A 13,908-nucleotide genomic window follows, 5' to 3' on the forward strand; every position below is an offset into this window, starting at 1 on the left:
GATGAGAGAACAACTTATCCCTGAATAACTGTAGTCATCCTATGCATAATCAGACACAAAAGAAAAACTTCAGGTAGAAAAGTACCCTGGATCAGTTAAAATAGAAATTGTGTGGTACTTGCCATAGAATTTTGATAAGGTTATTAAAAATAATAACTACTTGAATGGTTTGCTTTGCCAGCTCACAGTGACATTTCAATTCAAGTGCTCTGTATCAAATTTTAACTACATATAATCAAAAGAGTTAATCCAAAAGCTAAGTGCTGAAACTGAATTGTTTTAAAGGAAAGTGAAAGCAAATTCCAAGTCTTTCTTCTTAGCATTCCTATAAAATTACAATGCACAGCAAAACCTTGCTGGGATTCCTTATTCAGAGGCAATTTTGTAACACCAATATGTAACTGGCCTTTACAGAACAAGGTGATTAGGCTGGACTAATTACAAACTACATAATGGGGAATACAAATAATAGTAAAAAAAGGAAGACAGTTTTCTATCACTGCTGCTGGAAATAAATGATTTTCCAAACACAACACTTCAAAGGGAAAACTCCACTCTCTCTTTACTTTCTTCCCATGATGTATGATGGAACCACGGGTGGACATGTGTATGCAAAATGCCCAGATTCCTGTATGGATGCAGACGAGGAGGAAAAAAATTGCAGACTCAGCCAACACAAGCCAGAGAGAAACATTTGGAGAATGCAAAATAGCTTTAAAAAGCAGTGTTTGAAAAAAAACCAAACCAATAACCAAGAAGTATCAAATCTGAAAAGCTTCTCATAAAACACAAAAGAGAAATGTGTGCCAGCATGTGGATCTGTGCACACATCCATGTACCCACCAGCTACACAAGTACAACCACAGTGAGCTCCCTCCCACAGCAATTTTAGTTTTATTCTTTAATGCCACTGTTTTCTTTAATTCAGGGTTTTCTTTAATCTAAATTTGCAATTAAAAATTTTTTAAAACCCAATTTTTTTGTTTTTCTGTGCAGAAAAGAAGCAGATGTTTGGGATCTATTAATCTACACAGTAATTCTTTATCAGGTAGGGATTTCTGCAGGCTTAAAAACTGTGATATTAGCTCTTAGGCTGAGATGAACAATTTTGGGTCTGTGCCACAGTACAGAAGGTAAACCAGTCGAGCCACACATTTTCCCCAGGAAGCTAAACAAAAATTGAATCCCTATTTCAGTGTTTCTCTGAAGACCTGCAGAAAAAAAGGGGTGCTAGTCAGAACCCAGAGCTGGAACAGACTGAAACATGAGCAGTGCAAATGGCTACAGCCCTCAAATCCACTAAGCTTGGAGACAAAACACATTCCCATTCTAAAGAATGTTATCATGGGTCAGAATCCCTGTAAGGATTTTATTGGCTAAGAATAATTTGCATTCATGGGTATTTTTTATTACTGTTTAAGAGCACAATGTTAAATTGATAATAAAAAAAATGTAGTTTATACTCTGTGCAAGAAAGACTTATCAAAGAAATATAATCACTAATTCCTGAAATTTCAAGAACTTCTTTTCAAAAGGGGCTTGAAGCTCAGCAATGGAATTTCCTGTATTTGTAGATTTGTTTACAATGCCTATAAATTCTTATATCTCAAGAAATATACTGCTTAATCACAAGTATGTGAAAACAAAATTGTTTAGAATCAGTGATCATGGGATCATAGAACACTTTGGGCTGGAAGGAACCTTTAGAGGCCATCTGGTTCCAACCCACCTGCAACAAACAGGGACAACTTCCACTAGGTCAGGTTGCTCTGAGCCCTGAAACCTTGAATGTTTCATGTTTCCAGGGATCCCCTCTGTGGGCAACCTGTTCCAGTGTTTCACATTAAAAAATCTCTTCCTTATAAATAATAATACGCTATTGAGAATTTACAAGGTTCTAATTTTTTGCTAAGATTAGATATAGAATACTGAGGAACTACAGATTTTTTTACTACAGCCGTGAGAGTGGTGCATTTCTGAAAGCAGAAGATACTGAGACAACGTACAACATTTCAAAAAGCATAAAAGAAGATGATGAAGAGACTGGGAAAAACATAGGTTCAGGCAGCAGCACTAATGATGCACCACTCCTCTGCCACTGCTACTTGGCTTTTGAATTATTCTGCTATTAAAGTGGGAGAAATATCAGCACTGTATGAATCTGAGCAGTTTGCAATATTTCAACCAGCAGACAACAAGACAACTACCCTGCCCTTCCCTCCCCCCCTCCATTTCCTTCCTATGATTCATCATTGCAAAGACATTCTTCAAAAATGTTTGTCTCTATTAGGAATCCTTGTGCAGAAGTAAAGAGGTGAGAGTCAGCAAAATCTTGACAATCAGCTCACTGGAACAGTCAGAAGAATTTATTGTGTGAAAGTTTGTTGAAAATAGACTTGATGAAAATGCTGGAAATACAGTTCCTATTGTACCAGGAAGTCAGATTTAAGTAAGTAGAGTTTGAAATCCAATGCAAGGGGAGAAGATTCATCTATTATTCTAATATATGTCTTATGATTACTTACCAAAATGTATTATCTTTTTAATCAAATCATATAGAAGAGGTTGTAAAGAACAGGAACTGGAAGCATTATTTAAAAAAATCTCCAAGTATTATCAGTGCCTTGGAGACAGGCTTAAAAAAGGTAAGAACCATTTACCCACACACAAAGGCTTTTTTTTTAATGTCTGAGAAGTCCTTCTGAGATAGCAAACTAATCAAAATTCTACTGTGGTAGAATAATAAAATCCTACCAAATTCTAACCTGAAATGCTACCTTTCTAGAAAGGATATAAAACATGTATCTTGACTCACCTCAGGAGAGTACAAAAATAAAGGAAATAATTTCTTGGGAATACATCTATTTTTTGTTGCACCATATGCTCCTAAGTAGTCAATGAATTCTTAGCAAAGAGGAGAATTTTTTCATTTTATTTTGGAACAGCTCAACCAGAAGGTTTTGATCAAAACCACTTTCACATTAGAGAGAGAATTCTTATTCTCAGCCTATTCTTTCTCAAATCTTTTAACTTCCCTTCTTCCTTTTCCCTCACCCAGACTAAGAATCTCTCAAGCATCATACCACCTTCCACCATATTATTTAGCAGAAAAACCTTTAGAAACACATCAAATCACTTGACAAAACAGTGTGTTTAGAAATTCAAGATACATGAAGAACAGTGGAATGTCAGTCATTCCAGGCAGTAGAGCTAGAACTCAAAAAAGTAATACTGCCATCTGAAAAATAATTTAGCTGGACAGAAAGCTTTGCTTTACTGAGAGACTACAGGTAAATCAGAAAACTATTTTAGTCAACAAACCTGCTAAAAGGTGACTTGTACACAAATCCACACAGCCTGCAACCATGGCCCATCACATTATATGCTGGTATAAATGACTCTGGAGATTGTCTGGCTTGCTCCTGTAACAGTCATTTCACTGACTTTACTGAAAGTTGTAACACTATTTAAGTGACACCTTCAAATAGGAATTAATGCAATTTAATTTTAATGTCAATTAATGCAATTTACTTCTCAAGCCTGAAAGCAAGTTAGATTATTATCTCCAAAAGAGGTACACTTTTACATTATGACATGAAGTGAATCTTTCATGACACAGGTATGCAGAAAGCAACATGATGCCATTGAAAGTATCACTGTATTGCTAAATGTTTCCTACACAAGAGCCAGTGGGACCTTAGGGGGCTGTGGGCTCTGCCTGCCAGTGACCCTATTTACTGTGGGAGCATGGAAGAAAAAAAAAGGATAAAAGGATTAGATAATACTGTGGCCTTGGCAGGTACAGTAGTGCTGATATTGCACCAATATCAGCATACAAGAATTCCACAAGAGTTTGGTACTACATAGGATGAAGACAAACACTCAGCAACAGAAACTACTGTGGCAGTGGTGTATTTTCCATCAGGAGCTGTTATATGACAGTGTAACTTACCATTTTTGTGTGGCAAATAAAGAGAGCTTTATGAAAGGGTTATGTTATGTTGATAATCAGTCATTAATGTGGAGGAAAAATTTTGCCATTTTATGTTACCATAAAAATTAAAAAATCAAATCTTCTAGCCATGTGCCCCTAATAACAGGTATTTGAAACAATTTGCATTTAAAAATACAAAGGTAGACAATCTGAGTGATACAATTCCCCTTGCTCTGTCTTCATGATCAGGTGTGGAAATCAGGGAGCACTGGTTCCAGCTGTAACTGTGATGCTGATACCCTGGCAGGTGGGTGGCTTAGGATACAAATGCTCCTCACAAGAACAGGATTAGGATCATAGTGTTGCTGACAGCCTATCATAGTTTAAAGTGTTAGTTAGCTCAAGGCAATAACCCAGACATGAATCCTGCTGAACTTTTCCCTTTCACACCTGGTGAGAAATTCACAAATAGCTGGCAAAAGAGTCATTGCCACCCACCTTCTGTGGTGACTGGGAGAGAAATCTCCATGCAGGCTGCAGACTGGGCTTTCCTGAAGGGGGGCCTGCCGGGCCCTCGGCGGTTTGCTCGCGACACATCTGCACTGGAAAGGCGTTTGCCCGAGCTGCAGCTCTGGGAGGTTGGGCTGGTACAGTGACCATTCACGTGATCTGGAAAGCGAATGCAACAAATGCTAGGTAAAGTGGCAGCTCCCAAGATTCAGAATGGAGGAGAGATGTGTGTTCTGATACTTGGGAATGGGTTAAACCAAATCTTCTGTGAGTAACTGCTGATTTGTTTTATCAACTCATCACATGTCTGTAGAAAATAACTCACCATCTCTTTAAGGTATAATTTGAAAAAACCCAAGGGCCACAGAACTGGTACGTGTTTTTAGAGCTGCAGATCCCACAGCACTTTGCTGACTTATGCACGTAGGCATTTACCAAGGTACTGCAGGTAACAATGGCACCCTGCTGTTGTGTCTCCTAAAAGATACCAAGTCAATTTGAGTATTTTCTTTCCTTTTTGCTCTCATAAGAACTGCAAGTATAATTTACTCCAGGGTAGAATTCAGAGCTAGACATCTTCCCTACCTGACTCAAAGCTGCAGGAAACAGGCCACTATTTGAGATAATTACAAAAATAGCCATAATATTGCTAAGTATTTTATTCTTTGTATATCACATAGATTTATTTCACTTCTAAGGAAACTGACTGCTGAACAATTGATTTGTCTGCAACAGCTCTATAGAATTGAGGCCATGGTCAATCAGCACAGCCCATGTTGCTGTCTCATGGGGTGGGAAACAAAACATGCCTGCTTCCAACTCTTACTGCATTCATTCATCTGTTCTTGGTCAACAGGTCTTTAAAACACAACATCCATTGATCAGGGTTTGGATCAGAGTTCAGAACTGGACTGGACCGTAAAATATTCATGTTGTATTTTTCTTCCTCTCATGCCGGGCAAGACAACATAAGGAGAGTTACTGAGCACAATTTCCCCTTCAACATGTGAAAGGATCCACACCCAGGTATTAGTGAATTATTTTTGGTCAGCAGGTTATTTTAAGTAAACAGCAGATAATAAGCAAAACAAAAGTTCAGGTTCATGCAAGCACACTGAGGATTTTGTTCAAAACTGTAAAACCTCAACACTATAGGTGGGGACAATCTTGGGGTTTCTGCCTTAATTTTAAATGTTGGGTTATTTATAGCTGAGAATTATCTTAGTCTTCAAGAGTCTGCATTTAAGTATCATATTCAGTCAACTCTGTTTGATTTGTATTGTATCCAAGGAAAAGATGAATGTTCACATGCCAAGATAAATTTATTTCTTGGTTACCATGCCACAATAACACTAGGGTACATTATGAAAAGCTATTTCTATATTCACTCAATATTCTGGTCCTATACTGAACACAGTGTACAGAGTGGTACATGTGGCCTTTGAATGCGCAAGTCACGTCCTTTCCATGTGAAAAAAGTTCACTCTTAATGAACAAAAGTCGAAAAAAATGTTCAGAATTATAGATTAGAAAGCAATTTAGTATCTGTACTGTGTAACAAAATAGCTCTGTAGGAGACACAACTTCCATGATTCTTGTCATTTTTCCTTAATACATGGCTATTAACTGAGCTGACAGCATATATAAAACTGATGTGGATGACTCATTCAATTTTTAGTTAGGAAATTTTCCAAAATTTGCTGGAACTGTTTGTATATTTCAGCAGAAAGTCCTTTGGGATCGGGGACTTTGTTCAAGGACACAGGCTGAGTGTTCAATCTCAGCAACAGACACATCCTCATCCAGCTGCTTCCTTTCTTCAAAATTCAGTTTGTGGGAAGGTGTTTCAGCATAATATCTAATTATCTCCAGGGAGAATCCTAGGAAGTGGTGAGGAACATAAGAGAGTGAAAAAAATCATATTCTATAGAAAAATTAACAACATTTGTGAGTCCTCTCCCCTGAGCATTGTACAGAATTGCCACAACACATCCAAAGCCCTGCTCACTATGCCTCAGCATAAGAGAAATGCTGCTATGTTTCTCTAAGTATGCTGGCTTGTCTCAGTTACCTTCAGAGACTCACATGAAATCATCATTAGGATCTGGGCACCTAAATCCCTTTAGCTGTTTTGACAATGCTTTTTTGAATAAGCAAAGACAGTTCCTGGGAAGAAAAACAAAAATCAGGCCTCATCCTAGAAGCTGCAGGGATATCCCTTCAAGTACTGAAATTGATGAAATATTAGTGGGTGCTGTAAAAATGACCAGAAGAGGGATTTTAGTGACCAGATACAAACTTGTCTGTATTTTAACACTGTTCTGTTCTTCTGATTAGATACAACTTTTACAAATGTAAACAAGAAGAAATGCAGTTCTTCAAGCCTTAATAAAAACACGGGTATTGTACAAAGAGTAAGATAATTATAGGAAACATGGCTGCAATTTTTTTAATGGAGAAACTGAAAAGAATCCAGCAGATAAAGACCCCTCAAATCTATGAGAAAATTCTATATGTGTGTATTTAAAAATTCTCACATTTTTTTAATGCTCTAAGGCCTGTGATACAAAACAATTCTAAAGAAAGGTTATGTACTGTTTAAGAAAAGGTTCCTTGCTGCATTGTCTGAAGAAAGATGAAGTGCCCAAGAAAAGTGACAAGAAAAAGAAATGCACTATTTTCTACAGTGTACTTTCTAAGGGAGAATGAGAACGTACAAGCTCTCAGCCTTTCAGAATGACTGCAATGATTAACTACCCCTCTGAGGCCTGAGTCACCTGATTCTCCTTTGCCATGACAGATGTCTCCCAACCACCCCAAAGAACACGTACAGGAGGCTTGTAAAAACATGGCTTTTTTTCCAGCTTTGTTTGATTTGTAAGGAAAAGCAACATTTTCACTTTTGTCCTTGCTGGATTACTGTTTTTGTCACATGGCCACTGGGGCTCTTCTCGGCTCAGAAATATTAATTGCTATGGAGCATTGTTGACATCAGGGACATTAATGTTGGACTTAAACAGCGATGCACAGATTGCTCTGTGCTATTGACACAATAGTGCAGCAGCTCCTCACTCTCTCTTCCTCTGGAGAAGGCAAAAAGTTGTTGCTGAAGAAAACACTGCACAAAATATCCCTTTTCTACCACTGCATTTGCCATCACCTCCTACCCCCTGGGTGGCTCTACACCTCCTACACCCATGGCTGCTGCTGCCTGTGAGGTGAAGGGAATTAGAATGATCCTCTCCAGTGCTCCTGGATCCCTTCAGCCAGTCTCACACTAATGCAATATATTTGGGCACCAGGGTTTAGTGGAGCTTATCCTTGAAGCGGTCTCCAAACTGTGTAAGAACCATCCCACTATGCCAGGAGAACAGCCTTGTCTGCACTCTGTGGATAGTGAACTAAATGGCCAGGGCTCAGTTTATAGCTATTCTGAGCGTTAATTTAAAAAATTTAGGGCTCATGCAAGCCATTGGAAGTAATCATAGGTAATTACCCCTTTAGTCCATTTATACTAATTTAACTGTATTGGTTTAACAAAGCAGTAAATCATGGGAAGTATATATGATGTATTAAAATACATAACAGCTCATCACATAAAATTCTGTAATGCTCTCCACGTGCTGCTTCTACAATGCAGTTCATGGTTGTATGCCTTTTTCTGGGCCCATGGAATTAAAATTGCTTACCCATATGAATTAAAAATCCTTTATTTGTCCCTGCTACCACATACTAGCACCATTCAGTGCCCTGTGCACCCCACAAACTGCTTTAAAAAAGAAAGAGAACTGTGCTAGATGGGAGGCAAGAGTGTCACACAAAATACCAGCAGGATGATGAGATCAAGAGGAACTGAAGAAGTAACAACAGTTTCTGTGAACCTGATGGAACTACTGAGAGATGTGATGTGCAACATGACAGCAGCAAACCCACAGCGCAGCCTCAAATTAAGCCAAATTTTTTTGAGGCATGTCGTGCAGGGATATTCTATATACACATGTGGATTTTAATTTACACACAGTAACATGTATATCCTACACAACCTGCCTGATTACAAACATAAAACTTCTAAACAACTTGGGGACCTCTGCAAAAAAGCAAAAGAGACCATCAATTTAGCAGTAAAAAGATGAATACTTGTTAAAGGGAAATGTAATGAAAATGTCAGAAATAAAGAAGCACTCATTTGCAGTTAGTACCTAGCAATTTTTTATACTTGACACAAAAAAATCAGGAAAGAAAATGAGCAACCAATTCTTTCAGTTCTAACAACAGGATAAATTCAAACAGAAAAACTAGCTGAAAACCTTCTTACTAATGATTTGAGAGAGGCTGAGACAAAAAAAAAAAAAATCCATAATTAGAAGCATTATAATATCATTTTAAGTTGTAAGGAAGTAATCAATAAAAGAGAAGAGAACCAGAAGAGAACCAGAGAAATGCTTTAATGTGGAGCAGAAAGAACCTGAGAAATAAGTCTCAGAGAATATTTTCAACAACAGTTGAAGAATACAATCTTTACTGTTAAAGTTAAGAAAAACCCATCTGTTTCCACTGGGGGATTTTCTGTGTATTACCAATAAATTAGATTTTGAGTAATGATTATGACAGTGATGAACCTTTATTTTTACACAGCAAAGAGATACACATTTGAATTAAGAAAAAAGTAATCTTAAAACCGTACAAATGGCCCCAAGAGCTGTCTCAGGTTTGTCTGTAAATAATCAAAATAAGTGTAATAGTGTGAATATTCATTAGTGAGAACACAGGCTGATACCATAACATATAAGAATTTAAAGGAATGTATTAAAAAGAAATTTCCTTAAAAAGTCAGAAACCCAAATTTCCTTTGGTGCAGTTCTGTCAGCCAGGCAGGAGAGAAGGTGAAAGCCCTGGCAGAAGAGGTTACTACAGATGCATTGCCAACAAAAATGTACATTTAACATCACGTCTTCATCAGTTTGAAGAAGAAGGAAGAGTTGCCCTAATGACATGCTGGTAGAATATCTAGGTCCATTCTAATACTATAATATGCTGTCATTGTAACATTCTGCCTGTATAATGTAATGGTATTCTGCCTATGGTAACAAAATCCTATCATACACTTGGTTCTAAATCCACTAGGCTTTTTGAAAGCAGGATGAACAGATGTATTTTTCAGAGAATCAAATTACTGTGAAGTGGCTGAAAACATTAAGTGCATTGTCAGATCACTAACAGAATCTCTCAAAAACTACTAATTTTTGCCTGAAATTATGAAAAAAATGAAATGAAAATAAAAAATAAACACTCTCCAAATGAAAAACATTGAGAATACATTATCGTATGTCATAACATCACCTCTACGTTATCATATCTGAAACATCAAAACTTTGCAGCGCAAACCTAAAAACAAATCTACCTTTCCTCCCACAGAATAGTGGAAAATTTTTGGACTACTTTGATCTAACTCTGCTCCTCAGATTCATCTGCTGAATTTCTAGTGATCACACCACACTGCTGGACTGTCTCAAAAAGTACACAGCACTCTGTGTGCCTCCACAGAATAATCCAACATAAATGGTTCCTATGCTTTGTGCAATAAACAGGAAAACATACGACAGAAAACCTGACTTAATTCTGAAACATAAGCACGAAACATGATAAATCTTGGGCTGCACAGAAGACAACACTGGAACATGCAATCAGAGTGGATAGACCACAAGACCACCTGGATATCAACAACTTGCCCTGAGCACCCCTTAGTGTAGCATTGCACCTGCATTTTCACCATGGAAAAAACTGGTATTCGTTCTCTGGTTTTAAAAGTGAAAAATGTTACAACCTGAGAGGTGAACAGAGACCCCAGAACAGAAGAATACCCTGTATATGTTTGCAGTGCTTGAAAGGAGTGGAAAATGACTTACCTTTGAAGGCCTCAGTAAGGAACTCTTCTTTATTTGAACCAAAGAACTTGGGAACAGTGAGTACCTGTGCCACTGGAGCCTAGCCAGTTGCATGTCATTTTGTTATTACCAACTCCTAAATGATCTTCACTGCTTGTTTTGTTTTTCCAGCTACCAAATTGCACTGCCTTTCCTTTGTGATGAAAGGTAACTGTATTACTTATAATAATTTTAATTAGGGTATTTTTGTATAGTTTAAGGCACTTACCTTTCCTTTTAACTACTTGCTTGTAAAATTCCCAAGTAGATCAGCTTGTTGTATTTTTTTTTCTCATCTGGAAACATTAGAAGTTAGAACACAGCCCCTTTCTGCTGTGAAATATAACCAGAGTATATGTGTATTCTGCTATAGTAACTGAATTATCTTGTTGCTTTTTCAAAATTCTGGTCATTTGGACTGGTAGAGTGCTAATATATCCATTAGATATATAGGTTCTCTTTCAAAAATGTTTGACTATAAACATTCTCCTACTTAAATAAGGAAAAAACTGGTGCTGTCATACACCTGACCTGCAGAAGATTAAGAGACTTTTGTCTAGTAAGGTCCTCAATACAGAATATCAAAATTCAAGCCTCAAGATGTGAAATAGCCAAAAGACTAAAGTTTTAAAACCATTTCTGTAAAAGTGAAAGACTTTAGTCCCCTTCATGATGTTTTGCACCTTCATAGTGATCAGACTTGAAGCAGAAAAGGCAAAGCTCATCCTCCATAGACTCAACAAGAGCATAAGCAGCTGTTTGAGGGCTGAAATCCTTCCCCTGTATTTGGCATTTTTCAGACTGCAGATCAAGTGCTGTGAGACTTCACTGGACACTGTCCTGACCTACCTGGTGTAGCCTGACCTGCTGTGAGCAGGATGAGGACCTAGACAACCTAGACCTGTGGGGTCTAGAGATCCCCTCCAAACTAGATTGTGCTGTGATTCTATCTAGAAGCAGAGTTGAGATGATTCCTCAATTCAGGTGGTACTTTCAGACTGAGGAAGGAACAGAAAGTTCCTCTACCCTTCTGGAAGGAGACATACACTGGACAGTCCCTAAAATCCTTATCATGCAAAAATACAAATAATTTCCGATGTATACTGCCAAGCATTTAAAGAAAATCATTGGTACAGCTGGATGTCTGGGCTGCCTTTTCTACAATGTCATACCAAGGAGGAAAGCAACTCATAAAGTTTCAAAATTTCTGAAATGTTCTTTAGCCTTGTAAACAGAACTATAGATCCAGATGAATCAATACAGAATGTTCCATCTAAAATCTACCAGTTTGTCCAATGCAGTAGTAAGCAAAAACAGATTAAAAGCTTCAAAATTGTGTGAGTGCCTAGTGTCTGCTGTAAATACTTTGAAAAATTAAAGCAAGAACTGCTATAACTCCACTGCTCATTCTTAAAATGCAAATGAGGTTTCATTTATTCAGGTACTGTTTTATAAGCTTGGGAGCAAGTGCTACTTCCCTGTCAATGAAATACAAAGGCATCAAATGCTGGATATTTTCATATTATAACTCTATTACCATATCCATAAATCAAACAGGTTCCACAAACCTCATCCAAAATGGACAAAATGAAGTACAAACCCATAAACTCAGGTCCTTAATTGGATCCTTACAATTATGTTTTATGAACCCAACTTTCAGAATTAAAGTTTTTGTGCTGTGATCTTACTGCTTGTAAGTATCTGCAGAAAGCATAGGAAAACATATTACAATTTTGAAGATCACAGCTTAGCAAGAAGAAAAAAAGACTTCTATTTATATTTGCATTTCCTTTTGTTCTTTCACTAATAAAGTCTAGGTGATGGCATAATTCTTTACAGTCAAACCATCTGTTCATAGTAATTCTAGAAAAGTCAGCAGTTACTGACTCTCCCCCATCTTTAGCTACAGCTTCTGTCTGGCTCCCTGTGATCAGCTCGAACCTTTAAAAGCTTTTAGTGAAATGAGCAGAAATATTTTCTAAAAGGAAAATACAAGGTGATGCTTGAAGTGGCTGGGGAAGCAACATTAGAAAGCTCTCGTACCAAAGCAGTTCTACGTGTCTGGATATATCTCAGACTCTCCACTTGATTCAATAAAGTTAGGATTATCCCCATAATTCATCTCTGTGAACACTACAAGGAAATGAAGATGATCTGTTCAGAAGACTTTGGGAAACATTATTAGGTTTAAAAATAAAAACCCTATCATTCAGAGCTGCCTCTGAAGGGTAATAGAGAAGCTGTACAGTCCATGCAGCAGCATTGTCACATCTCCCTTCTGGTTAACTCAAATAAACATTGGGTCGCTGTGACCTGCAGTAGCTAAAACAATCAAGAAGCTTCAATGTATCGCTTCATGTGCCACACCACTCATTTCCATGTGGAGATACAACATCCACAGGTGACAAGTGCTTCAGCAAGGAGAGATAATAATCACCCCATCAAAATAAAAAGAAGCTGAGAACAACTTTATCAGTCATATAAAGGTCAAAGTGGAGTCCCAGAGCACCTTTAGGTCATGAAAATCCTATTGAAGTTTAACAAGTACACCCTGAGTCATCAGATCACACATTATTCCCCTAAATGATAGCAAACTACTCCCCAGACAATTTCCAGTACAGGCAACACCTCCACCTGAAATAGATTTAACTTCTACTTAACCTCAACTATTTACAATTCAAAGCAAAGTGAAAGCAAGGACATTCCACGAGGCAGATCACAAGAAGGGAGAGAACTGTGAGCTGCCAAATGCTAATGTATGTCCCAATTAGCTGCAGCCGCTGCTGAGAGTGGGCGATGCATCAGCACTCTCTAAAGAGCCACGAGCCAGAGCCAAGGGGATGCATAGAAAATATTTTATCATCTCAAAGTGGTGACCTGAATATCTTTACAAGAAGTGTGGGCCAAAAACTATTGTTAGCCCTTGAGTATTCAGACTATGGGGACAGTCTCAGGCAAGAGCCAAACAGTGGATAAATAATATCTGACAGTGTGGCCAGGACATTTTGGAGCAGAAGTAACGGAAATGCGGTCATCACCTTTTCCAGGAACTCTCATTTAAATGTAGCTCCTTATACTGAGAAAGAAAGACTCTTCCCAGCCTGTTGTAAGCTGAGCAATCTATAATTCAGCACAGTTTTAATGGCTAGAATAATTAACAGGAATATTTTGCCCTTCTAAGACAGTCATGAATGAGAGCTGAAAGTTTGGGGTTTTTTCAGTCCATTTTCTTTTCCTTTTCTAAACCTCTCTCTGCTGTTGATTATCTGCCAGTTTACACATTGAATGCTTCTTCCATGTGCCTCCTCCTTAGCTTCTGGGTAATCTGAGCACAGGATACCTGACTGCGGCAGCCCTTACAACAAACAGGATGCTTTAGTGACAATTTGATCACTCCTTTCAGTGCTTATGAACATTTTGGAACCAATGGCATTCCACTGTTTTCTGCAAGACATTGAACTGGACCTTCTTAGGCTTATTCTAGTTTATACTTAGCTTGTTCTATACTATTAAAAAAAGAATGAATACAAGCAAATAAAG

General features: G+C 37.8%; 1 protein-coding gene across 6 annotated transcripts in view; it reads right to left on the bottom strand.

Annotated features, from left to right (window-relative positions):
* Positions 1-13,908, bottom strand: part of STXBP5L (syntaxin binding protein 5L) — a 180,383-nt gene that overhangs the window by 13,459 nt on the left and 153,016 nt on the right. For 4 of the 6 annotated variants that reach the window (XM_058044368.1, XM_058044360.1, XM_058044374.1 and 1 more), the window contains one exon: positions 4,433-4,603. The exons of the other annotated variants lie outside the window; for them this stretch is intronic. In XM_058044368.1, the coding sequence (XP_057900351.1) occupies positions 4,433-4,603 (171 nt within the window). The remainder of the gene's footprint in view (positions 1-4,432; positions 4,604-13,908) is intronic. 6 annotated transcript variants of the gene reach the window in all.

This window comes from Melospiza georgiana, chromosome 2 (genome assembly GCF_028018845.1).
Source record: "Melospiza georgiana isolate bMelGeo1 chromosome 2, bMelGeo1.pri, whole genome shotgun sequence".
Taxonomy (NCBI): Eukaryota; Metazoa; Chordata; class Aves; order Passeriformes; family Passerellidae; genus Melospiza; species Melospiza georgiana.